A 24,070-nucleotide genomic window follows, 5' to 3' on the forward strand; every position below is an offset into this window, starting at 1 on the left:
CAATCGGTTATCTGACATAAAAGTAATTGGTATTGTATCGGTTGATCTCTAGATGGCATTATAACACATCACATCTTATCCAGTCATTTTCTTTTGTATTTTGAAGGCCAGCGACTCACTAAGAAAGGAAAGAAATGAACAGTGTTGAACAAACAGTTTGGTGTGTTCAAAGACTCAATAAAAAGAAGTACACCGTTAGTTTAATAAAAAGACAAAATACAGGAGAAGTCCTCCTGGTCCACAGGACCAGTTTTAAACAGCCTCCACATCAACCCTGAGCAACCCAGTTACATTCATTTCCTTTAAATATAAAAATGACATTTCTTTCTTTCACCGATAAACTCTCAGTTCACACATTTCGCATATGATGCAACCAGCTTCTTTCGACAATGGTGGGAAAATGCCAAAAGATTCCATCTTTGATTCATATTAAAGCAACATATGCTACAGTATCTACAAGGCATACATTTGTTAGCATTTTCAAAAATAATTGTATTTGTGATTTTAAAACAGCAATTTAGCTTAATGATGACCTTCAGATGAGTCCAGTTTTTTGTCAGCTTGATCGAAACACAACATAGTGTATTCTTTCAATTAGCATGACAAAGCAACATAAAATGGAATAGATTCAGTATTTACACATGTAACCAAACAAAAATGCACTAAAAGAAGTCAAGTTTCTTCATTTTATATGCCATTGTGGAAAATAAATCTGCATCCAAAAATTCAGTGTGATATCCACAGAGTAAGAAAACTGTATATGAATTGAGCGTAAGCTGTGTCCTGTTGAGCTGCATGTTACATGGTATAGTAAAAGATAAAAAGATGAAAAGACGAAAGACGAAACAAAGGACCTGTGATTGCAATGCATTACTGTTCATTTAGAAATGACGTCCAGAGAGATTGGAAATGTGAAAAGACATCATACCCAACATGCTCACAATCACTGTAAACTGAAAAACGGACTAATTTACAGGCTGATTAAGAGCTAGATGGACTCAAACTACCTATAAGGTGAATTTTCTCACAAATGATTCACCAGTAACAAAGTAAACTTTAGGTAACCTATAACTTCCTATCTGGCAAAACCCATTATCATAATCTTTTCACAAAACCTTCTATCTCTCAAATAAATACATCCAAGTTTCTGATATATCGTCACACTAGACTTACAGTATATGAAAACTGGTTGCAGAATATACTAATCAATAGCATAATAACTGAAATGTATAGTTCTTGGCTGGCTGATTGTATAGCTTAACTTATCAAACCCTGAAAAATAAAGATAAAAGAGAGCTTGTGTATGTCTGTGTTAATTTGCTGAAGTTAAGACCCACCCGAAGCAGAGTACACAGTTAACTGCAGTTAAATCAACATTCACACACACTTAATCTCAAAAAAGGCTTGAATTAACTGAGCACTTAACACGGACCACTGAGCAAAATATTCAGAAATTTTCAAGTGAATGATAATAGTGCTGATTTAAGCCCTGCAGTCTCTTTCTGTGGCTAAATCATTCAAAGAGGAAGTATTAAGAGAGAATGATGTCATATCCTTAACTAAACTACTCTTTTTTTTTTTTTTTTTAGTAGCTTTTTTTTTTTTAACTTGCTGGGAATTAAAACAAGATAAGATTATCAGAGTTCAGGAAGATGTTGGTAAAGTATTATAGCAACTAAAAAACGTCTTTTTCTTGACGTTACCCTGCACCCCACTTTTGAACATAAACTTTGAACTAAAATTGTTTTCCAGTAAAATATCTCATTCAAAAATACACCAATATCTGCACAAAACAAGATACATTTACTTGAGAAGCCTCCTTGAACATGTTTTTACAAAGCCACTGATTATAAAAATCATGAATTTTAAGCTTATTTTATTTTGGGATACATTTTGTGTGACTTCAGAGAACAATGGCAGTCTACAGGAAAATCTTGATTTTTCCAATATAATCACACCGGGAGTTGGCATGTTGTTTCCGATTGTTTCGGTGCCCTAGGATCGGCCACATCATGCCTACTCACTGACAAGAGCCATCTCCTATCAGACATTTTTGCATCGGCTCCAGTGTGTTTACCTTCCCCTGTGCCACGTCTGGAAGCTACCCTGAGTCTCTGAGGGTCAAGTTTATATATATATTTTTTGTCTTCTAAGCATAAACCACACTACATTTTTTCATATTTATGTTTAAAACAAGAAAAGAAAAACCTATATGTCAATGGGGTAAGAAAAATTAAGTAAATTTGACTTGTTTTAAAGATGTTTAGATATTTTTACTGGAAAACAAGACAAAACTACAGATTAAGAAAATGATTCTTTGTTAGACGGTTCAAGAAAAGGGGTCTAGTTACCTAGTTAACTGAGGTCCAAAGAGTTTATATAAATGTGAAAAAACATTAGCAAGTGAACAGCGCTGAGAAAAAAAATGAAACTAAATTTCAAGTAATCATTCAAATCCAGATAAATAAATACATTTTTCAAAACAAAACATAAAAATGATTGCTTCATCTGCATTTCTCTATGTAATGGTCTTTTGGGTGAACTTTTAGACATGGTGGCTATGCCCTCTCAATCTAGCTTAATACATTATAGGTACATACTAAAAAGATGGCTCTTACTTTACATTGCGTCACAAGTACAAAAAATATCTTTGCAAATCGGTTTGTATCTACTGCTACCATGGACAAGGCAGAATAGAAATTGGAACCCCACCGTTCTGTGGGTGTTCTGTAGCTCAGGCTTCACAGTGTTCTGTCCTCAAGACAATCGTCCAAGCACGGAGAAAGATTCCAGTTTGTTGGTGTAGCTCCAGATGGACTGCAGACAGAGAGGAGCTCCCAGCAGAGGGTTTAGTGGTTATTTTTCACTCAACTTAATAGACTCCTCTTCTGAATCAAGGCACCATTCCTGATAAATGTGGTAGTGATGTCAGCAGAGAAGCCATGTTCTGCTCGTACCCATGTTTGAAAAGATAGTACACCCAAAACTGATAATGTTGAAATCATTTAGTCACCCTTATGTTGGTCCAAACCCGTATGTTATTATTATATATAGCATATATATGTATATACTATAACCAAGGGCTGTCAAGCTATTGGCAAAAAGAAAAGAAAAAAAGAAGAAAAAACCATAAAATGCACCATAAAAGAAAATAAAAGTCTATAGGAATTGTGCAATATAATCCAAACCTTCAGATTTTTTTTAATTAAATTTTTTAACATTTAAGTAGTTATTAATATTTTTATACATGCCTTTATATTTATAATATTTTTTTAGCTGACCAGACTCTTTGACTCAGCTTCTGTTTTAAAATGTGCTTTATAAATAAAATTACTTGAGATTTATTGACTGATAATCTTGCTTTTCCCCGAAGATTGCATCAAAGCTATTGTATGGCTTTAGAATACTTTTATGGAAGTTTTTGGTGTTTTGTTTTATTCTTTTTTTTAAACTTGACAGCCGTAGTCACTATAAACTGTCATTGTATGGCAAAAAAATTGCGGTGTAAAAATTCTTCTTTTAGTGTTTCACGGGTTTGGAACGGCATGAGAGAGAGCGAGTACATGACAGAGTTTTTGTTTTTGGTTGAACTATCCTATTAAGGGGTGGCAGGACATGTTACTTCTTGGTAAGACCAGAAGAGGGTACTGCAGCTTATATTTCGTAATGGATGCAGGCCCTACCAATTATTTAACAGTCAGCAAAAGATATTTAAGTATGAGAGTTCTATGCTCAAGAAGATGAGCAAATAGCCCCAAATTTTACAAACGCATAAGTAACCAATTGTAAAAGAAACCTGTCCAAAATCCTAATTTAACTGATCACTGGTGAGAAAGGATAGAAAGCATGAGTCTAACGGCATTGTCTTTTCACAGTACTGAATCCACTGATCGCCAGTCCACATCTCACAGGCCTTTCTAGGAGATCCAAAGAGGCGATCAACTGCCATAGCTTGGTAGATCCTGGTTCATGAGTGCAAAAATAAAATCAAAGAGTACGATTTAAGAGTGTTCTGCTGGCCTTCCCAAAACCACTAACACATTTGTATGATTAAGACCGTGGATCCTGAAGACTCCCTTCGGATGACTGTCCTGAGAACCGGCTCTGGCCACGGAAGAGCGTGCAGGTGCCTGAGAGGTTCTTCTGCAGCTTACACATAAGCTTTATCTCCTCCAGTAGATTCTTGCTGTTTGTGTTTGTTGTTTTGATTTCCTCTCTCTCTGTTCGCAGTGTGCTTTTCACCAGCCCAGCAGCACGGCATTACACCACAGCACACAAAGCGTCTGAGTGTTTGTTTTTAGGTGGAATCAGGCAAATGGTGGTCATAAGGCCACAGTGGTGCAGGGGTGTTTCAGTTTGCAAGGCAGAACTCCTCTGTTCAGCGTGTAGAACTCAACTAACTGGATCAGGTCTGTGAATTTGGTGGCACCATCATCAAGGCTCAAGAACATCTGACCATCTTCCTCACACTGGAAAACGAGAGGGTATATGAGTCAGCAAATTATAAAACAATTTGATGCTGCAAGAAGTCATTTTCTTAATCTGTAATTTGGTCTTGTTTTTCAGTAAAAATTCCCTTAAAAAAAGACTAATTTACTTCAGAATTGTGCAAGGTAATAAGACTTGTTTTGTAAAATATATCTTGAATGAAGTTTATTTTTCTTACAGCATTGGCAAATGTAAGCTAACTAAATTTTGTTAGAATCATGCTTAAAAAAGGGGTTAAGACAATTAACTTAATTCAAGATATAGATATATATTTAAGTCTTAATATCTCCCACAATTGTTCATCTAAAGTACATTTATCTTAATTTAGGTTGTTTAGATGTATTTACTGGAAAACAAGACAAAATATTGATTAAGACAATGATCGTTTGCAGTGTGCGTTTTGGGTTGGATTTGTGAAGCACTCTTAGGCACTTGCTTAATTCATAATACATTATTAAAGGATTACTCAATTCAGTTTGATGGTAATTTTTCATACAATGTAAATGTGTAAATCTTAAAAATGTCATTTATTTTTTTGTGTGTGGTCTTAGGGTACAAAAAAACACTACATGCATTTTCAGCAATATATAGTGTTCATTAAATCTAATCTCAATTTGTTTTAATGAATACTTGGCAATATATCCTTCAACACAGAACGTTTTCTTCCTCCTAGTCTATACTGATATTCAGATATGACATTAAGTAAGCCATTTGTAAGTTAATTTTCACTACAACTGTAAACACAGTCTCTGTGTCATTGTAAAGTTCCTCTGTTTTTTTAAGTGACCAGTGTAGACCCTACTCAACAACATTGATTCAACCAATGGCAGGAGCTGGAGGCGGGACTATCTGTTTGTTTTAAGCAGATGGGGCATTTTCGGAAATCTGTTGGAAAACAAAGTTCATTTTTGCAATTCCATTCGGTGGCGCTAGTGCCGTAGAAGTCACACACTTTAGATTTAATATTCTGTATGTTCTTGGTGTAGAAAAACGTAAGCTCACCGGTAAAATCTGGAAATGTTTGATTTTCTGGTGGTGACACAGTGTAAGTACAAACGCCTTGGGATTGCTCTGGCTATCCCGCAAGAGAAACATTCTGTTGGACAAAAGACAATTAAGTATCAGCTATTGGATGGTAGCACCTTGCAGCATAATTTGAGAACAAGTATTGAGTTTTGATCTGTACCCATCCACTCTGCCCTGCTGATGGATCATCTTATGGGATTCCTCCCGTGAAATACGACCATGAAACCACAGCTGAGTTCTGTGGATGACTAGATCAGGGGAGATACAAAGTGCCTTTAAGAAAAGCGTGATGGTGAGTATGTCTCTTCAGAATGCTGCGCACATTGATTATAATCTTAACTTTGAAAGCATATGTTGCAGAGCCCGTATGCATTAATGTATTTTTATTACTTGAAATAAAATAAAAAGATTTCTTATTATGACAATGATGTATGATGGTAATTGATTCAATTGACAGGTGAGGACCAAAACAATTTTAACACTTGAATACACTACCAGTCGAAAGGCTTATGCTGAAATGCTTGAATTTAGTTTTGTTGACAAATATAACTTGTGCCTATGTATACATTTCTTTACAAAATTATGAATTATTATTTTTTAAATGGATGAGTTTATTGAAAAATTGAAAGCAGCCAAAAAAGTGTCAAGATTACATGGGAACTCCTTTAATAATAGTGTTTATAAATCATTCCAGGATGCAACTTATGAAGTAGGTTGAGAGAATGAGACTGTTTAAACAAATCTAAACAAATAGTGGATAATTTAAAGAAGCTTAAATATAATAGTTTTGATTCGTTTTATATTTTTAATCATGTAATTCTCATACTTCCATTTGTTTTATTTCATATTTTAAATTACTTTATATTATCTTAATACTTTATGTGAAAAATAGTAATAATAAAGGAATATGTAGGTATTGTCAGGTATTGTAAATACAAGTAATTTTATTTGTAAAATTCAGCATAAGACATAATGGAACATGGAACATTATAAAAAATAAGCAGTACCTCCACTTAATGATAAGGGGTGTAGCGGGCTGGGGCTCCCCAGGATATTCATACGATGACTTCGCTTCTAAAAAAAAAAAAAAAGACCCAGACAGTCAATCAACTATAAAGTTTCAAAATCATTTGGTTCATTCAAACATGGTACTGACAAATTATACAGTTCTTTTCATTGGTGGAAATTGTTGCACTAAATCATTCATTTCAGTGTCCTACTGGTAAACCCATCTTACTCATTCAGATTATCATTGAATGTCTGGTTATTTATCAGTTTATTTCAAGACATTTTGCTTTTGTTCCAAGTGGCTTCATCAGTGGAAAATAGAGATAATAATTAACAGAGTAAAAACTTCTGATAATAAATAAACAAAAAGATGGTTATTGGTTATTATTGATGATTACTGACTCTCCATGCGTGCCCCTCCTCCATAGCAGCACTCTGAGCCTCAACGGGATTGTCGATCACTCTGCCTATCCTCCCTGAGAAATCCATGGCAACTAGAGAGTTCTCTGAGACACTCCTCTGGAAAGCAAAATACGAGACGAAACGAGATATACCACTAATAAATGTAATAGTCAAAACCTTTTTTTTTAACATGCCCTAGCATAAGTCAGGAATGATGGTTGTGGTTTTTCATGCTAATTGCCAAATTTATGATTTTCTTTAAATTAGTATTATTCTGCATCTATTTGCTGCATTTGTATAAAAAAAAAATAACAATCTGTATTGCATAGTATCCATAGGACAAGTTGTTATAATAACATCGCTGCCAACAATACACAAACAATCATTCCATAATGTGACATCATGGCCCACATACTGACAAATGTGTGATTAATGCTCCATCTGTGAGGTAGAAAGGAAGAAAGAGGGGATAAGTGGGTGGGTAAAAGGGAGCGAGAGTCTTACCATAGGTGCTGAGAAGTGTGAAAGCAATGTTTTTCGCTGCTGAGGAATCTTGTAATTTTGATAAAGTAGAATTCCATACTAGAAGAAAAAAAAAGAGAAAAAAAGTGTTATAAATTTAAGAGTTCTTAGGTTCTAAAAAGCAAAGAAAAATGTCCTGGTTACTTGCATAAACTCCGTTCTCTGATTGAGGGAACGAGACGTTGTGTCGATGTAGTGACACTAGGGGTCACTCTTGGGAGCCCGAGACACCTCTGGTCTTTGATAAAAGGCCAATGAAAATTGGCGAGTGGTATTTGCATGCCACTCCCCCAGACATATGGGTATAAAAGGAGCTGGTATGCAACCACTCATTCAGGTTTTATGCTGAGGAGCCGAGACAAGGTCTTGAAAGCCAATGAGAAATCGGGACCGGGCAATAAAAGGTGCCTCCCACGATTTTGTCAGCTCCTCGTGCACCTCTGGGAAGAAAGGCACTGGAGTGGGGCGCATCTGCTTTGAGCGGCGCCGCGAGCCCAGGAACCAATCATCGAGCTGCGAGGGTTCAGGGGAGAGCAGAGGGTTCCACTCTAGCCCGAGGCACGCGGCCGCCCGAGAAAGCATGTCCGTCATCTCTGCATCAGCCTGTGACTGGGCAATCGTCCCCGAAGGGGGGAGCCCAGCTGAGGCTTCTGCGTCCGACTGGACAAGCCTGCTCTCCGATGCTGCGCTCGAGAGCTCATCAGCTTCGCGGGCTCTGAACAAGAGGTCAAACTCGCCGTGAGACGAGCCAGCGGACTCATCCAGAAGCCCGATCGGGGCAGACGAGCGTGCTGGGGAATGGGAGGTCTGCGGGGGGATACCCGGTGGAGGCGGTCCCATTGGGGTCCCCAAATCGCCCCCAGTGCTAGCCACGCTGGCCTCAAACCCGTAGGAAGAAGGACCTAGGCGGGGAGCCTTACGAAAGCAAGCCGCAACTGCGATGTTCCACTGTGGTAAACACTTGACTGCCGCAACTTTTTTGGAGTATGTTGCAATCATGTGAGTTCAGATGATTGTAAATAAAAAAAAGGTAAAACATCAAATAATGTGTTTTAGCAGTGATTTCAATATAGCACAGGGTGAATAGAATTTACAAATCACTCCTTTACGGTTTTTATTGCCATTTTGCATGCTGTATCAACTTTTTTTTTAATTGGGGTTATAGATCAGCTAGGAAAAGCATGCAGGTTCTAGATTGGCAAGTGGAAGGGTGCAGGTTCTATAATACCCAGTCAAATGGTGCAGGTTCTAGACCAGCTAGGGAAAGTGGGCAATTTATAGATAAGCCTGTCAATGGGTGCAGGTTCTAGATTTGCTACTGAAGGTGTGCATGTTCTAGATCAGCTAGGGGAAGTGTGCAGGTTTAAGATCAGCCAGTCAAATGGCATGGGTTCTAGATTGGCTAGTGAAGGGGTGCAGATTCTAAATCAGTTAGGAAAAGTGTGCAGGTTCTAGATCAGCTAATGAAAGGGTGCAGGTTCTAGATTGACTAGTGAAAGGGTTCAGGTCTAGATCAGCTAGGAAAAGTGTGCAGATTCTAAATCAGTCAGTAAAATGGTGCAGGTTCTAGAATGGCCAATGAACTGGTGCAGGTTCTAGATCAGCCAGCAAAAGGGTGCCGGTTCTAGAAAAGCTAGGGAAAAGGGGTTCCACTACCAACCTTAAAGAGTCTGAAGGCTGTCATCCAACACATTCTGCTCTGCTCGTCCTCTGCACACAACATCCTCAGTTCTTTCACTTCATTCCTCACTTTGTTAGGCTGCAAATCATCAATGCACACCATTAGATTCTCCACTAACCAAAAATTCATCTGTGTTAGACGTTCAACTGTGCTTTTCAGTTTAGGCATTACAATGCTCAAAGGATTATATTCTCCATCGATGGCTATTATGTTTTCCATTTAACTTTTCTAAAGGCTATTTCTTTTTATTTACTTTTAGGCTACTTATACTTATTTACTTTTGGAGTTCACTTAACAGACCACATGAACTTACTTTTATGCAGAACTCATAGTCAGTCGGTGCATTGTGCAGCTTTCTGCCTGTTATTACTGTATAGACATTGCTGTCCTCCAGGTCTGCAAGTAGCTGTAAATGCCTGGGCTCCTGTGAAAGATCAGCCAACAGCTCATGTCATTTAATGGATAAGGAGGGGAGAGGGTACTAAAAGAGCACTCAAAGAACGGGGCCCAGCCAGCACCAGATGGTATTAACAGAGGCTTGTACATAGGACTGGTAAAACAGACCACTATGAAACAAACTGCATAAAAATTGCAGACATGAGTAGTTTTTCCAGAAAGAAACCAGTCAACTTTAGCCATTCATTTCTATCAGCAGACAGGAAAGGTAACTTACCTTTGATGTTCCTTTCGTTGAGAAATACAATCCTGACCGCCTTAAAAACACATACAGTTTCTTCCATGATTTCCTGCCCATCTCCTTCACATACAAAAATCCCTGGATCTCATGACAACTGCTGGAGTTTAAAAAGTTCTGCAGACCAAAACAAGAGGACAAAAATGTAATCAAGAACATGGTCAACTAAGTTTAGGCAGTACAGGGATAGTTCACCCAAACCCATATGACATTTTTTCTTATACAATAAAGATTTTAGCAGAATTTTAGCCTTGGACACCATTCACTTTCATTGCACCTTTTTCTCCATAGAGTGAAAGTGAATGGTGACAAAGTCATTCTGCCTAGCACCTCCTTTTGTGTTCCACTGAAAAAAAAGTCAAACGGGTTCAGAACAACATGGTGACAGAATTTTCATTTTTGGGGAAACTATCCCTTTAACCAAGTTACTTCCAGTGTAAATATTTATCTCCAGGATATGAGAAGGTCCAACGTGCCACTGAACCACCGATCAAAGAAAGATATTCTGGATCAGAGATACAAGCACTGTATCAGAGTGTGTGTGTGAGAGAATAGAAATTTAGTCTAGTGCATGTGCATGTAAACATATGTTGCATATCTTTGCTCACTAACACAGCTATCAACTAGACGACCTGAGAGGGGTCTTATCTGGTAAATATTCAGAGATATGTGGGGTGATGGTAGATAAGGGGGTGATGGGAAAGAGAGCACATGCACGTGCCATACCTGCAGGAGCTGAGATGGGGGGATGGTCCCATTGGTCTCCTGACACCAGGCCACCATTTGCTCTGGGAAGAAGTTCTATTGAAAAAAATAAATAAATGAATAAAAACATGTTGTACTTCACTATATGCATAGTAGAATTATTATTTTTATGATGCTTCTGTATTTACAGAAAAAGTAATCTCTAATGAAATCCCCATCATCATATTTTTATTGTAATAAAACTAAATACAATCCCAAGCTAAAAAAATGGCATTTAATTAATTGTTTAATATAACTCACTTTTTAATACTAGTTTTATGCAATGTTAAAACTGTATATAAATGCTCTGAAACATCACTGAAATAATCTGACGTATTAATACATTTTTAAAATAGAAAATTAAGAGCTTTTTTATAATAAAGTAATAAGAAAATTATTATTTCTTATTTCTTTTCATATCTTCATGTAGTAGAAATTACACTTGGTTAACACACTTAAATTGATGACATGATTAAGAGCTTCTAGAGTTGTTAGAAGCTGTGTTTTTTTATATGAGAGATTAAATTTGCTTGTGTAAAATTTTGCTGTGTTTGTTCAATGCGCAATGGTCAATAAAGAGAAAATTTTGTAATGTTCTTGAAAATTTCTTTTGAGAAAAAAAAAGAGCAATTATTCTGAATCATTCTAAAAGATTAAAAATACAAAACAATGGGGGCCTGGGTAGCTCAGCGAGTACTGACGCTGACCACAACCCCTGGAGTCGCGAGTTCGAATCCAGGATGTGCTGAGTGACTCCAGCCAGGTCTCTTAAGCAACCAAATTGGCCCGGCTGCTAGGGAGGGTAGAGTCACATGGGGTAACCTCCTCATGGTCGTTATATAATGTGTGGTTCTCGCTCTCGGAGGGCGCGTGGTGAGCTGTGCGTGGATGCCGCGGTGAATAGCGTGAAGCCTCCACACGCTTTACGTCTCAGCGTTAACGCGCTCAACAAGCCACGTGATAAGATGTGCGGATTGACGGTCTCAGACACGGAGGCAACTGAGATTCGTCCTCCACCACCCGGATTGAGGCACTATGCTACCACGAGGACTTAGAGCTCATTGGGAATTGGGCATTCCAAATTGGGGAGAAAAGGGGAGAAAATAAAAAACAATGGAGTATTACATAATAATTTAACAATGTAAGCCTGCCACCCATTGCCTTTATTTTAATGATTTTTATCACCACGAGGAAATTCAGGAAATCAGGTCCAAAGATTTATTGTTAAATTACTTAACTAATGTGAGTTCCAGTGCACTTAATTTCTTTTTTCAGTGCAGTTTAATTCATAAGTTGTTAACATTAGTTAATCCACTATGATCTAACATGAATTAACAATGAACAATTGTATCTTTATTAACTAACACAAACAAAGATTAATTCATACTGTAAATAAAAAATATTGTTCATTGTTTGTTCATGATGCCTAATGGATTATAAACTAATGTTAACGAATGGAACCTTATTCTAAAGTGTTACCCAAATATAATATAATGCATCAGTAGTTCAAGTACATTCAAATATCATATTAATCAAAGTTCCATGACATATCTTACCATTTTCATCAACAATCTGTTATGCATTATAATAAAGGAATAATCTACAATCAGCTGGTCTCTATCGAAAAAATAAATCCTGACAGGGTGTTGTGTCTTGTATTATACTGAAGGAGTCTATTTAATACTGCTTCTTACCAAATAAATAAATAAATGGACATGAACTACTAACTGGTTTTAGTATGTGAGAAGAAAACTAGCGATGAGACTTGAAATTTGTTTTTGTTTTTTTGCAAATAAGTAAAAGTTGTTGACTCATGGGGACCCAGGTTCTAAGTTTTGCTAATTACAATACAGTAAAGAAAACCTCAAACATAGCAGCACAGGTCAGGTTTGGACTTAAAAATCAGACATACAGAAAATCTCAGAAATATCAGAAAGTTTCTAGTTTAGTGGCTGAGATCTAACATTTACAGCAGAGACTTCCCTCCCATCTCTATATCCAGCTGAATTTGCAGGAACACTGATGTTTGAAGTGTTTGATTACCAGCCCAAACAGTGTAAGACATGGTTTTCTTTTGGATTGTGTGAGAGAGGGTGTGAGAGCAGCTCAGTAAACTAGAAGCCTGTCACTTGATATCTGTGTCTACAAAGTAAGAATGAAAACATTCCACTAATGTAAGGAACCTTCAGCACTAAACCATGGCATGAAAATTGTGCACATAACTTCACCCAAATATGTTTTCACCCAAATATATACAGTTGTGCTCAAAAGTTTGCATACCCTGGCAGAAATTTTGAAATTTTGGCATTGATTTTGAAAATATGACTGATCATGCAAAAAAAATGTCTTTTTTTTAAGGATAGTGACCACATAAAGCGATTTATCATCACATAGTTGTTTGGCTCCTTTTTAAATCATAATGATAACAGAAATCACCCAAATGGCCCTGATCAAAAGTTTACACACCCTTGAATGTTTGGCCTTGTTACAGACACACAAGGTGATACACACAGGTTTAAATGGCAATTAAAGGTTAATTTCACACACCTGTGGCTTTTTAAATTGCAATTAGTGTCTGTGTATAAATAGTCAATGAGTTTGTTAGCTCTCACGTGAATGCACTGAGCAGGCTAGATACTGAGCCATGGGGAGCAGAAAAGAACTGTCAAAAGACCTGCGTAACAAGGTAATGGAATTTTATAAAGATGGAAAAGGATATAAAAAGCTATCCAAAGCCTTGAAAATACCAGTCAGTACTGTTCAATCACTTATTAAGAAGTGGAAAATTCGGGGATCTCTTGATACCAAGCCAAGGTCAGGTAGACCAAGAAAGATTTCAGCCACAACTGCCAGAAGAATTGTTCGGGATACAAAGAAAAACCCACAGGTAACCTCAGGAGAAATACAGGCTGCTCTGGAAAAAGACGGTGTGGTTGTTTCAAGGAGCACAATACGACGATACTTGAACAAAAATGAGCTGCATGGTCGAGTTGCCAGAAAGAAGCCTTTACTGCGCCAATGCCACAAAAAAGCCTGGTTACAATATGCCCGACAACACCTTGACACGCCTCACAGCTTCTGGCACACTGTAATTTGGAGTGATGAGACCAAAATAGATGGTATAATACCATAAGCGCTATGTTTGGAGAGGGGTCAACAAGGCCTATAGTGAAAAGAATACCATCCCCACTGTGAAGCATGGTGGTGGCTCACTGATGTTTTGGGGGGGTGTGAGCTCTAAAGGCACGGGGAATCTTGTGAAAATTGATGGCAAGATGAATGCAGCATGTTATCAGAAAATACTGGCAGACAATCTGCATTCTTCAGCACGAAAGCTGCGCATGGGACGCTCTTGGACTTTCCAGCATGACAATGACCCTAAGCACAAGACTAAGTTGACACTCCAGTGGTTACAGCAGAAAAAGTTGAAGGTTCTAGAGTGGCCATCACAGTCTCCTGACCTTAATATCATCGAGCCACTCTGGGGAGATCTCAAACTTGTGCTTCATGCAAGACGACCAAAGACTCTGCATGACCTGGAGGCATTTTGCCAAGACCAATGGGCAGCTATACCACCTTCAAGAATTTGGGGCCTCATAGACAACTATTACAAAAGACTGCACGCTGTCATTGATGCTAAAGGGGGCAATACACAGAATTAAGAACTAAGGGTATGCAGACTTTTGGACAGGGGTCATTTCATTTTTTTATTTGTTGCTATGTTTTGTTTTATGATTGTGCCATTCTGTTATAACCTACAGTTGAATATGAATCCCATAAGAAATAAAAGAAATGTGTTTTGCCTGCTCACTCGTGTTTTCTTTAAAAATGGTACATATGTTACCAGTTCTCCAAGGGTATGCAAACTTTTGAGCACAACTGTATATATATATATATATATATATATATATATATATATATATATATATTCTTTCTTTGTTTCTTTCTTAGGCAGAATGTTCGAGGAGCTCTTATCCACACCATAATGAAAGAGGATGTCAAGCCCTCTCAAAAAACAACAAATTCACCATAAATGCATCCTAATAGTAGTCTGTACAGCTGGTCTGTTTTATGAAGCTTTTATGAATTCATGCTTTGTGTGAGGAACAGATTAACATTTTAGATGTTACATTCTGATAATCTTCCTCTCAAATACATTTGCAGTCACATTTTCAAGCATGTTGCAATTAGTCATGTGACCCCCGAGAACCAATATATATATTTTTTATACTTTTATAATGGTGCTTTTTTTGTCTGTTTTTGTTGTTTGGAAAAGAGCAGCTCATTCTGTCTTTGAATACAGCAGGACATTCTGTCTGAGATCTCCTTTTGTGTTTTACAGAAGATTCACTTTTCATTTATGCACACACCTACTGTATAACCGTGCACAGAGAATAAAACAAAAAAATAAAATATATTATGAAATTATTAAATGAGTCCTTTGATTAACTTACCAAAGGATTTTTAAAGAATTCATATTTGGCATAGTTCTTCCTGAAGAGAAATTTGCTCTCACTGGTCATTGAAGCCTGCACTTGGACAACCAGCTCATGGTCTTCTAAACATCTTTCTGTGGAATGATGGGGGAGCAGAATCAGGCAAAATGAGTCCGGTTCACACAAAAGCATGTATGAAATGATCTGCATCAATAGACATTATGACAAAAATGCATATTTGTAACCAAAGACTGAAATATGGTGTAATATTTGCATCTTGAATGACATCATTGTCTGTTAGCATTCATCCAGGCAGACAAAAAATAAACAGGGTGAGCAATCCCTGCTGCATGAAAAGAGAGTTTGTCTGGAGGAGAGATGCCCCCACCCCCGTTCAGCTTAAACAGCACAGGGACTTACTGACTAACAAACCCTCCGTCTGGTCTATGCATACATGTATTCTCTCTGGATTCCTCTTTTGCTTTCTCTTTCTCAAAAGCTCTCTCTTAGGAAAGATGAACTGTAAAATGTGGTAACTTGCAATTGTTCCCATAAGGATATAGTTGTACTTAATGTACAGTAATATTACACTTTCATTGGAGTAACCTGGTGTATTAGGATGATATAGTCATCTTAAATAATAACTCTGTATTAAATCAAGTTAATTCAGATGTTACTACAGTTCATGAAGCACATTTTCAGGTTATCTGACAACAATTTTACAGTGTGGTATAGAACTGGTCATAAGCGCTGAAAAACTGACCCTGAATTCTCTCATGGACACATGTTCCTCATCCAACTCTGAGCCGGTCAGAGAGCTTGTTTGGTAACAGGAAGCAATGGGGGGTAGGGTCAACCAACAACTCAACCTAACAAACACCCACAGCAATATACACAGAGAGAGTGAGGTAACCTAAAATATGTGCTTCATGTGGTAAAATCTAAATAAACTGGTCTTATTGAAGAAAAAATATTAGGCTATTTAATATGACCTGACTACACTAGGTTACTCCAGTTTTACAAAACTTTTTGGTCTTACAGTATGTACACGCCCCTTCAGTTAGACTTAAACAACACCAAACCAGAAATGAGTTGTTTTATCTTATTGAATATCATTTAGCATAATCATTAATATTATTAATGTCATTTCTAAGCAAAAAAAACAACAAATGTCATTCACCCAAAGGTATAAAACCTGCACACATTATTGTTTTCCTATTTTAAAAGGAACCACTTAGCTTCAAAGCCATTTATATGCATCAAAAAGTTGAAACAATTTACTTTAAGCTGATACATACATTTACAATTGACAGTTATTATTTTTAAGTAAAACGGACTAAAACTATTCATCATATATGATATGATATATGAACTAAAGCCTATTGGCTATAAAATAAAATAAAAAATGAAAAAGCCTTTTCATAATGTCCAGCAAAAACTTCATGTTTCAATAAGAAATACATCAATATCAGACAGAGTCTTAACTACTGCACAGTGGGGCAAAAAGCTTAAGACACTTCAGCTTTTTTTCTGATTTCCAAGATTTTATAAATCAAGGCAGAAAATCAGTTTTTCATTGTATCATTGTACATTTCATTGGTCATAAAATGTATCAACTTGATTCATTAATTTAACATTAAACTCTCCTGTTTTCCACTTTTTTTCTCAAGTCACTGTATCTAGAAAGCATAATAATTATTCACCCTAACATCCACATTCACAGCAATTCTGTATATATGCATCAATTTATGTGCGCTTTAATCCACTTTACAACAGAGATCAGTTTATGACATTTTCCCACAACACATCCATCTTGCACTGCTGCTGGAGATACAGCAGTACTCTGGAGTGACAAGCTTTTCCATCATCCAGCCATTCAATATTTGCCTTCGTGAGGAGAGAGTCAGGCATTGCAGAGAGATGATGTCATGCTTTCGCTCAGCTGCACTTCGCACTATTTTAGCAAAGTGGATATGTAACAAATGAGGAACGAACATGCTTTGACGTTTTAAGCGCAGCCTGTTTCAAATCTAAAATGATGCGCTTGTCCAAACTGAAGGACATTCACATTTGTTTTAAAATGCAGCAAGCAAACTTTTGGATTATGTTCAGAAAGGTAATCACAAGACATGAATCAGAGCAATTAAAATTAAATCAGTGTTTAACATAAATGCCACAGGGTACCAGATGACACAAGGAAATGCTTTTTGAATAAATCTGAAACATAATGAATGAATGACAGTATGTCAAACATCAGGGGTGTCATCTACCTAAATTTTTGAAGGGACACCAGTGGCAATCCTGGCTCAATTGGTGCCCCAGGTGAGATAAGACATTACCAAAGAAAAAAATTGTTCATTACAGACAGTTAGTGTCAGATGTGTTAGCCTAGTGGTACAGTTAGTGTTTTTAGCATGCAAAGGGACCCAGATTCAAATCCCAACCTAGCATAAGCTATATATTGTACATCTTAATGAACTAAGCAAACCGCTATATAATAGGCTATATACTATTGCAACTGAACTTGACAGCCAATGATCACCATGCATTTTTGTTGTATGGAAAAGAGCAGCTTTTGATAATAACACTTTTAGTGTTCTTAAAGAAAACAGTCTGATGAGTTTGAAGTTACATGAAGGAGTGTAGATGAAGACAAAATTTGAATAGGTGATTTTGACAAAATTTCAGTAGATTTCAGACAAAACCCCTCTCTTAACTACAATATTAATGCAACTGAATCAACTATACAAATAATGTTCAAATATACAAAAAAGCATTTTTATTGTTTTTGCATTTAAAGTTGCATTAAAACTCAACTAGGCTCAAAAATCGGAGGGTAAGTGTGCCCCCTCATTTTGAACATGCACAACTCTGCATTCAAACATACCAACACAAAAGCAACTTTTCAGAATTTGGGTTTATGTAAGACAAGCTCAGATGGAAATACCCTTATCTCATATACTCATTGGAAAACTGAAAGTAAAATTGTGGGAGCAGATGATGCAGAAAAAGAGAGCAGGATGTTCACTGAAAATAAAAAGAAAGCAAGAATCATCATTTGCCAGACAAAAGAAATAGTGGGAATGGAAAAAGAAATCGTCTCCAGACCACGTACTCAGACAGCTGAACTTCCTGTATGGCTCGTTGTCCTGGACTGACTTCAGCTTGACACATCATTACTCTGCCCCCGTGCCGCTAGCAAACCTCATGTTCACGCCGTAGGTTATTCAAGGTAACCAATGAACACACAGCATGTGCTTAGTTAGAGATTTGCCCACAACATGCATGATCTGACAACAACCCTCGACATCCAAAAACCCACTGAACATGTTTGAGTTTTAAGAACATTTTCGCACTTTAAAGCAGAGCTCTCAACTGGTCAGTATGGGCTTGTTCTAATAGGGTCGTGGACAGCAGGGACAAAATAATGCTAAATGCAAATCAAAAAATGGAACTAACCATATAATTGTGCATAGTTAAGATAGCAAAATATGCTTAGCAATTTTTAAATGGGAGGAGAAAACACACTCTTGTTGTGGATGTCAAAGGCCTTGCATTCAATTAAACTCTACGGTAATTTGCCATACATTTATCTGTAACTTGGTAGAAGCTAGCCAAATTAGGCAAATGCTAACATAAACAGGTTCCATGACATGCCATCATCCTCAATAAACATGAACAAAACTACATAAGGTAAAAGAAAATACGACCCACACTTAATTAAATACTAGTTTGCTTGAAATGAGAATAAACATTTTTTATTATGCTGTGTTTTCTGAGATGAATTATTGGCTTCTGGGAGCATGAAACTATAAAAATTCAGTTCTGTATGATAAACAATTTTGGTCCTGTGTTGGGTTTCCACTTGACATCAAAAGTAAAATCTGGGTCCTAAAGCAAAACCAGCTGAGAACCACTACTCTAAGTCAAGTCAAGTCAATTTAATACCATAATACTGCCATGCAAAAACATAATGCAATAACTACACATTCTGTCAAAACTGAGTTAAGACCAAAATCAGGTCTCTTAGACCCCGTTTCCACCTGGTATACATTTCGGAAGATCCGATCACAAGTGGTCAGTGCTAAATACAGGTGGAAATGGGATCTGTTTAGTGATCGGATCACTGAAATCACATACACAGGTTATCAAAAATGCACTTGAGGTGTGAAACACAATCCATTCTGGATGTGTCCCGAACAGCAGCGAAGCACCATCCCTCACCTGTCAGTCAATCTCTGAGCTAAAGCAAGAGTGTAAACTTGACGAGTGGCTTTAAAAGGAAATAACAGTCTGATCAAAAAATTTGAAAAAGTGACTACATATACAAGCACAAGAACATTTTCAGTGTCTGATATCAACATGTAGAGACACAGATGGCAAGTACACACATATATAAGCTCATGTTAATACTAAAATAATGGAGAATTCTGCTTGAAATGTTGCTTAGATCAAATTTCATCTGCGTATGGGAGAAACAATGTGCTGCCTTTATCACGCTTTGTCTTTTGTTACTTTTTGTGGTTTATTATCATGCAGTAACACACTGACATTGTGATTGATGTATGTCGTCATGAAATCAGAGACCCTCCCCTCAAAATCTGAACAAAAGTGGTCACAGGACACATATCTGAGATTCATGGTAATACCAGATGGAAACAGGAAACCGTCATGGCTAACCACTTGCGATCAGACTACCGAAATTACATCTTAATACCAGGTGGAAATGGGTTTGGCTCAGATTCAGAGAGAACGGAGTGTGAAAATTGCAGTCACAACAGAGTACACTCTAAAACCAAGGCAAACCACAGTAATGAAAAACACTTAGAAGACATTTTCTTTTGTTGGGCAGTATGTATTACATTGTAAGTTGTGTAACTTTAACGTCATAACACTAGTTGTACTTCATGAGAACCTAACTTCCTGTTATGTCTCTCTGTGTGACGGGATTTCCCCCTGGTGACCATTAATCAATTACCCTCAGCCCAGAAACATAAAAGGATGAACCAAGGAGTCTTCTCTTACATGGTCATCACTGTTTTCAGCTCCAGCACAAAAGACCCTATAATTATTGCTTCTAAAGTGGTTGACGCACACTACATCAGCTCTCTGAATCCACACATACACTAGCTAGCCTAGCTTACCGAGTCCCAAGGCTGGATGATGCTCTACAAGCGCCCAACTGTTATCGTCCACACAATGGTTTTTATAGACGAGGAGCTGGCACAGGTCTCGCGCCGTCATGTCGGCAGGGATCTCCACCACCTTTCCCATCCCATCCTCGCTGAATATTTTTATAATCTGAAATAAATGGAAAAACAAATGTTACTTAAATCCGATGTTAAGAATGAACTGAAACAAAAGCGTAAAATTTCAAGTACAGAGAAACATTCAAGAGTCACAGGTTAATTTTTACTTGCAGGTGTCTGATAGCAATACACAGCAACTTTTAGGCATAATGGCTTTTTTAAACAAACAAAAATATTATTTCTGAAACCCCCCCACCCCCCTTCTCACACGCTAGCCTTTCTCGAAAATTCTCTATTCACTATTCGAAACATCACATTTTGCATTCATTCAGTTCTAATCTTTTGTACATTAAGCATCCAGCACACTTAAGCCCATAACACACACGTTTTGAGCTTTTCAACCTTTTCCATCTCGTACACGCCATTTACTCTCCAGAATTCCATCAAGTGCAGTCAAACTGCCATAACCGTGCCCACCGTGGTCTTTTTTAGATTTCTGTTTCATTCTACAGGTTCTATTTGTCACACCAGTCCTCTAGATGGGCACCAAATCAGAGAGAGCCACTCTAAAGTATCCCAATGGAGCAATTTTACCTCCCCAGGCCTGAGCAGGCAACAGTCAGGAGAACACGATGGCATTTTCCCCAGCAGCCTGTGTCCTCCTCCACACACTGAGTGACGAACCCGCTCCCCGAATGTCTCCACAACTCCACGAGAGAAAAAAACCAAAAAAGGTCTGATGCTTTGCAGATGCTCCTCGCTGTCAATGTTTCAACGTATTCTACCTGTCACACAATCTCTGTGTTTCTATCTCTACCTAGCTCTGGCGCAGGACACAGCATGCAGATGGCACTGTTTCCAGCTTGGCAGACAACTTCTCTCTGTTCCCCTCACAAAGGGTTACAGCCACAGGCTTTTAGGTAGTGAATCAAACCACACTTCCCTAACCAATCATAGGGCTAGCTCAAGCTGATGTAATCATTCCCACACAGACACAGACGCACACACACTCACACACCCCTCGTCAGACACACATACACAGACATGCAGTCATATGCACGCATAGCCTTAACTTTTCTTCCCCCTCCCACCTTCTGTGTAGCTTCGCTTTCTTTTTGAGCGGCTCGTTTTTACCAGGTCATTATTTTCCTCTGAAGTGGAAAAAAGGAGATAGGTGCGATCGGCTGTCTCAACCTTAATTTTCCAGAGTCTAGAACAAGTTTCAAGTGAGGACTTGTTGAAAGTTTGTCTTCCTTTCAAAAGCCCAGCTTTGAAGTTGGTAGTTTGAAGCCAGAATCTGCTCTCACGACAGGGCAAGACTCATTACAACTGAAATGAAACAAATGCCAGCACTTGAGACGACCCCCCCCCCCCCCCCAAACTTCATGCCAACATTCCTCCACTAAACCCAAGAAAAAAAAAGCAGAAAGCAAACCCCAGCGGCTTCATTTGTGACTGCTGAATATCCGCACACACAAACCCAAACACACACACACACACACACACACACACAAGCAAACAAAGAAAGGAGTCAGACGCAAACTTTCAGACAGCTAATTTAACAGAAGACTGACACAAAGAGGCTACGCCCCACCCATTCCAGCTTAATTTCTGTGGAACTCGTCGCTTCTTCTTTAATGAAGCAACGGTTTCATCTCAATCGCTTCGTTTTGACACATGCACGCATATCTGCTCAGCCAGCCCTGCAAAAATTTACTTTCTGTGACCACAGGAAGCTGGACAGAAAGGATGACTCAATCCCTTTCAATCCTTAAGGATACTATTTCAGTTATGGGGGTGGGGAGGAGAGAGAGAGAGAGAGAGAGAGAGAGAGGAAGTCAGGGATCGAGGGCTTGAGGGAGTACTGGAAGCAGGCCAGAAGAAAGAGTCAGTAGGGATGGTAATATAAAAGGTATGCAAACTCTCCAGTGCTCCAGCTGGTTTGGCTGCTCCTCCTCTTCTCCTCCTCCTCCTCTTTTTCACTCATCACTCTAGCATTTAGAGCAGTCAGTGGGGAGAACACTAGGTCACACTTGTGCTCACACCATCTCATAGTGCCATAAGCTGCTGCCCTATCATGCGACGCACAGAGCATCCATCATTACCCTACTGACCCGTATTATCACATAGTGTCTGGGAGATAATATGTTAGTAGATGTTTCAAAACAGTTTAAAGGCGAGACTTCTCCAAGTGTTTTTTTTTTTCCTTCTTTTTTTTTTTTTTGGGCCTTTTGCCATTGAATAGCTGTCAGGAGCATAGCAACCCTTCTACTTGTCATTTGTATAAGGTGTAATGTTTAAACATCTAAATTAACTGGATTTATTGAAATCAAAAATATTATTTAATACAACAGAATTAACCTGATAACATTAGGATAATTGAAAGTTATGTTAAGGGTCAGATAGACCTTTTAGGTTAGGTAGAAATAGCTCCTTCATTTAAAACTGGACATTTTCAGTATTTACAGTGCACATTTTGGGAAATAATTATTTTACATGGAATGGAATGTTCAAAACAAGTTAAGATCAATCAACAGCAGCATAATGTTGATTACCACAAAAAATAATTTAAAAATATTAATATTAATAAAAAAATAAAAAAAATAAATAAAAAAAAAGCCAGTAAGAATTCCAGTAAGGCACTTAGAAAGGAAGTGATGAAGGGCCAGTCCATGAATGTTAAAATTCACACTGTTTCAAAAGTAGGCAATAGCCACAAGATTTACAGTAGAGGCATAACAGCATTTACAGGGTTTACCAGCGTTACATTGCCATCACTTTGTCATTTTCGATATAACTTTACACAGATAAAGTTAGGAAACGATTTTATTAAACCAAGATCATGTTAACTTGTACTGTTAATACTATAATTTTGAAACTTTTGCTACGTTCATACAACAGCTGAATGTGGCCCAAATCTGATATTCTGCTCAATTATGTTTTTTTTTAAAGGTTATTCAAATATAATTTTGATGTAGGCCTCACTCAGCATGACCCGCATGTGTAAAACATTCCCTGAGCGTGCGTATAACAAACCCTGGCATGTTTTTACATAATATGTATAATGAATTAAATTATCATTATAATTTTAATTAGCTGTCTGTAAAGGGGGTACAAGGGAAAGGAGGCAGCTAGAACCGGCTTAACAATATAAATAATATTTAATTAAATAAAAAGACACACAAACACATACAGGGCAGCTGCCCATAATTCTCTCTCTCTCAAGCTGCCGTCTTTGGTCGCCTTTGTCCCTCGCTCGCCTCATCAGGCTGACTGGGGTCCCGGCGTCTGTCATTCCGCCCGGCCCAGCCCTCCTCCGCGCTACACTGCCATTTTTAAGACACTTGCCTATCTAATAATATAAGCAAGTGAGTAAGTGATGGAGAAAGACTTGTCTTGATGAATGAAGTATTTTTAAATAAAGACCTTTGCAGTCGTATGATGGAATTTAATTATTATTGAAGCTTATGAATGTAATATTAGGTGTATTTATGAGCGAAACACTCCATAAAAAAAGGACAGCAGGAAAAATGACATTACATATACAGTATGTAATGTAGAAGAGTGGTTACCTATCTGTCACTCACTCAAAGTTGTGTCGATGTAGTGGCACTAGGGGTTGTCCTTGGGAGCCCCGAACACCTTGGATCTTTGAAAAAAGGCCAATGGGAATTGGCAAGTGGAATTTGCATGCCACTCCCCCAGACATACGGGTATAAAAGGAGCTGGCTCGCAACCACTCATTCAGATTTTCTCTTCGGAGCCGAGCGGTTGTGTTCAGCGAGCTGAATTACTCTGCCGATCATCTCTTTTCTCGGCA

The 24,070-nt window shown here is 37.9% G+C and overlaps 1 protein-coding gene across 5 annotated transcripts in view; it reads right to left on the bottom strand.

The window, feature by feature from the left end:
- Positions 1 to 180: 180 nt before the first annotated feature.
- LOC127452563 (growth factor receptor-bound protein 10-like) overlaps positions 181 to 24,070 on the bottom strand; it is a 130,262-nt gene continuing 106,372 nt past the window's right edge. For 4 of the 5 annotated variants that reach the window (XM_051718106.1, XM_051718103.1, XM_051718104.1 and 1 more), the window contains exons 6-17: positions 20,146 to 20,302; positions 15,020 to 15,135; positions 10,548 to 10,622; positions 9,801 to 9,938; positions 9,441 to 9,551; positions 9,107 to 9,205; positions 7,429 to 7,506; positions 6,925 to 7,041; positions 6,522 to 6,588; positions 5,675 to 5,762; positions 5,491 to 5,584; positions 181 to 4,469 (exon numbers count right to left, since the gene is read on the bottom strand). In XM_051718106.1, the coding sequence (XP_051574066.1) occupies positions 4,323 to 4,469; positions 5,491 to 5,584; positions 5,675 to 5,762; positions 6,522 to 6,588; positions 6,925 to 7,041; positions 7,429 to 7,506; positions 9,107 to 9,205; positions 9,441 to 9,551; positions 9,801 to 9,938; positions 10,548 to 10,622; positions 15,020 to 15,135; positions 20,146 to 20,302 (1,287 nt within the window). In that variant the 3' untranslated portion in view covers positions 181 to 4,322. Of the gene's footprint in view, positions 4,470 to 5,490; positions 5,585 to 5,674; positions 5,763 to 6,521; positions 6,589 to 6,924; positions 7,042 to 7,428; positions 7,507 to 9,106; positions 9,206 to 9,440; positions 9,552 to 9,800; positions 9,939 to 10,547; positions 10,623 to 15,019; positions 15,136 to 20,145; positions 20,303 to 20,844; positions 21,553 to 24,070 lie in introns of those variants that run through there. The other variant, XM_051718107.1, reaches the window with a different exon arrangement.

This window comes from Myxocyprinus asiaticus, chromosome 15 (genome assembly GCF_019703515.2).
Source record: "Myxocyprinus asiaticus isolate MX2 ecotype Aquarium Trade chromosome 15, UBuf_Myxa_2, whole genome shotgun sequence".
Lineage (NCBI taxonomy): Eukaryota > Metazoa > Chordata > Actinopteri > Cypriniformes > Catostomidae > Myxocyprinus > Myxocyprinus asiaticus.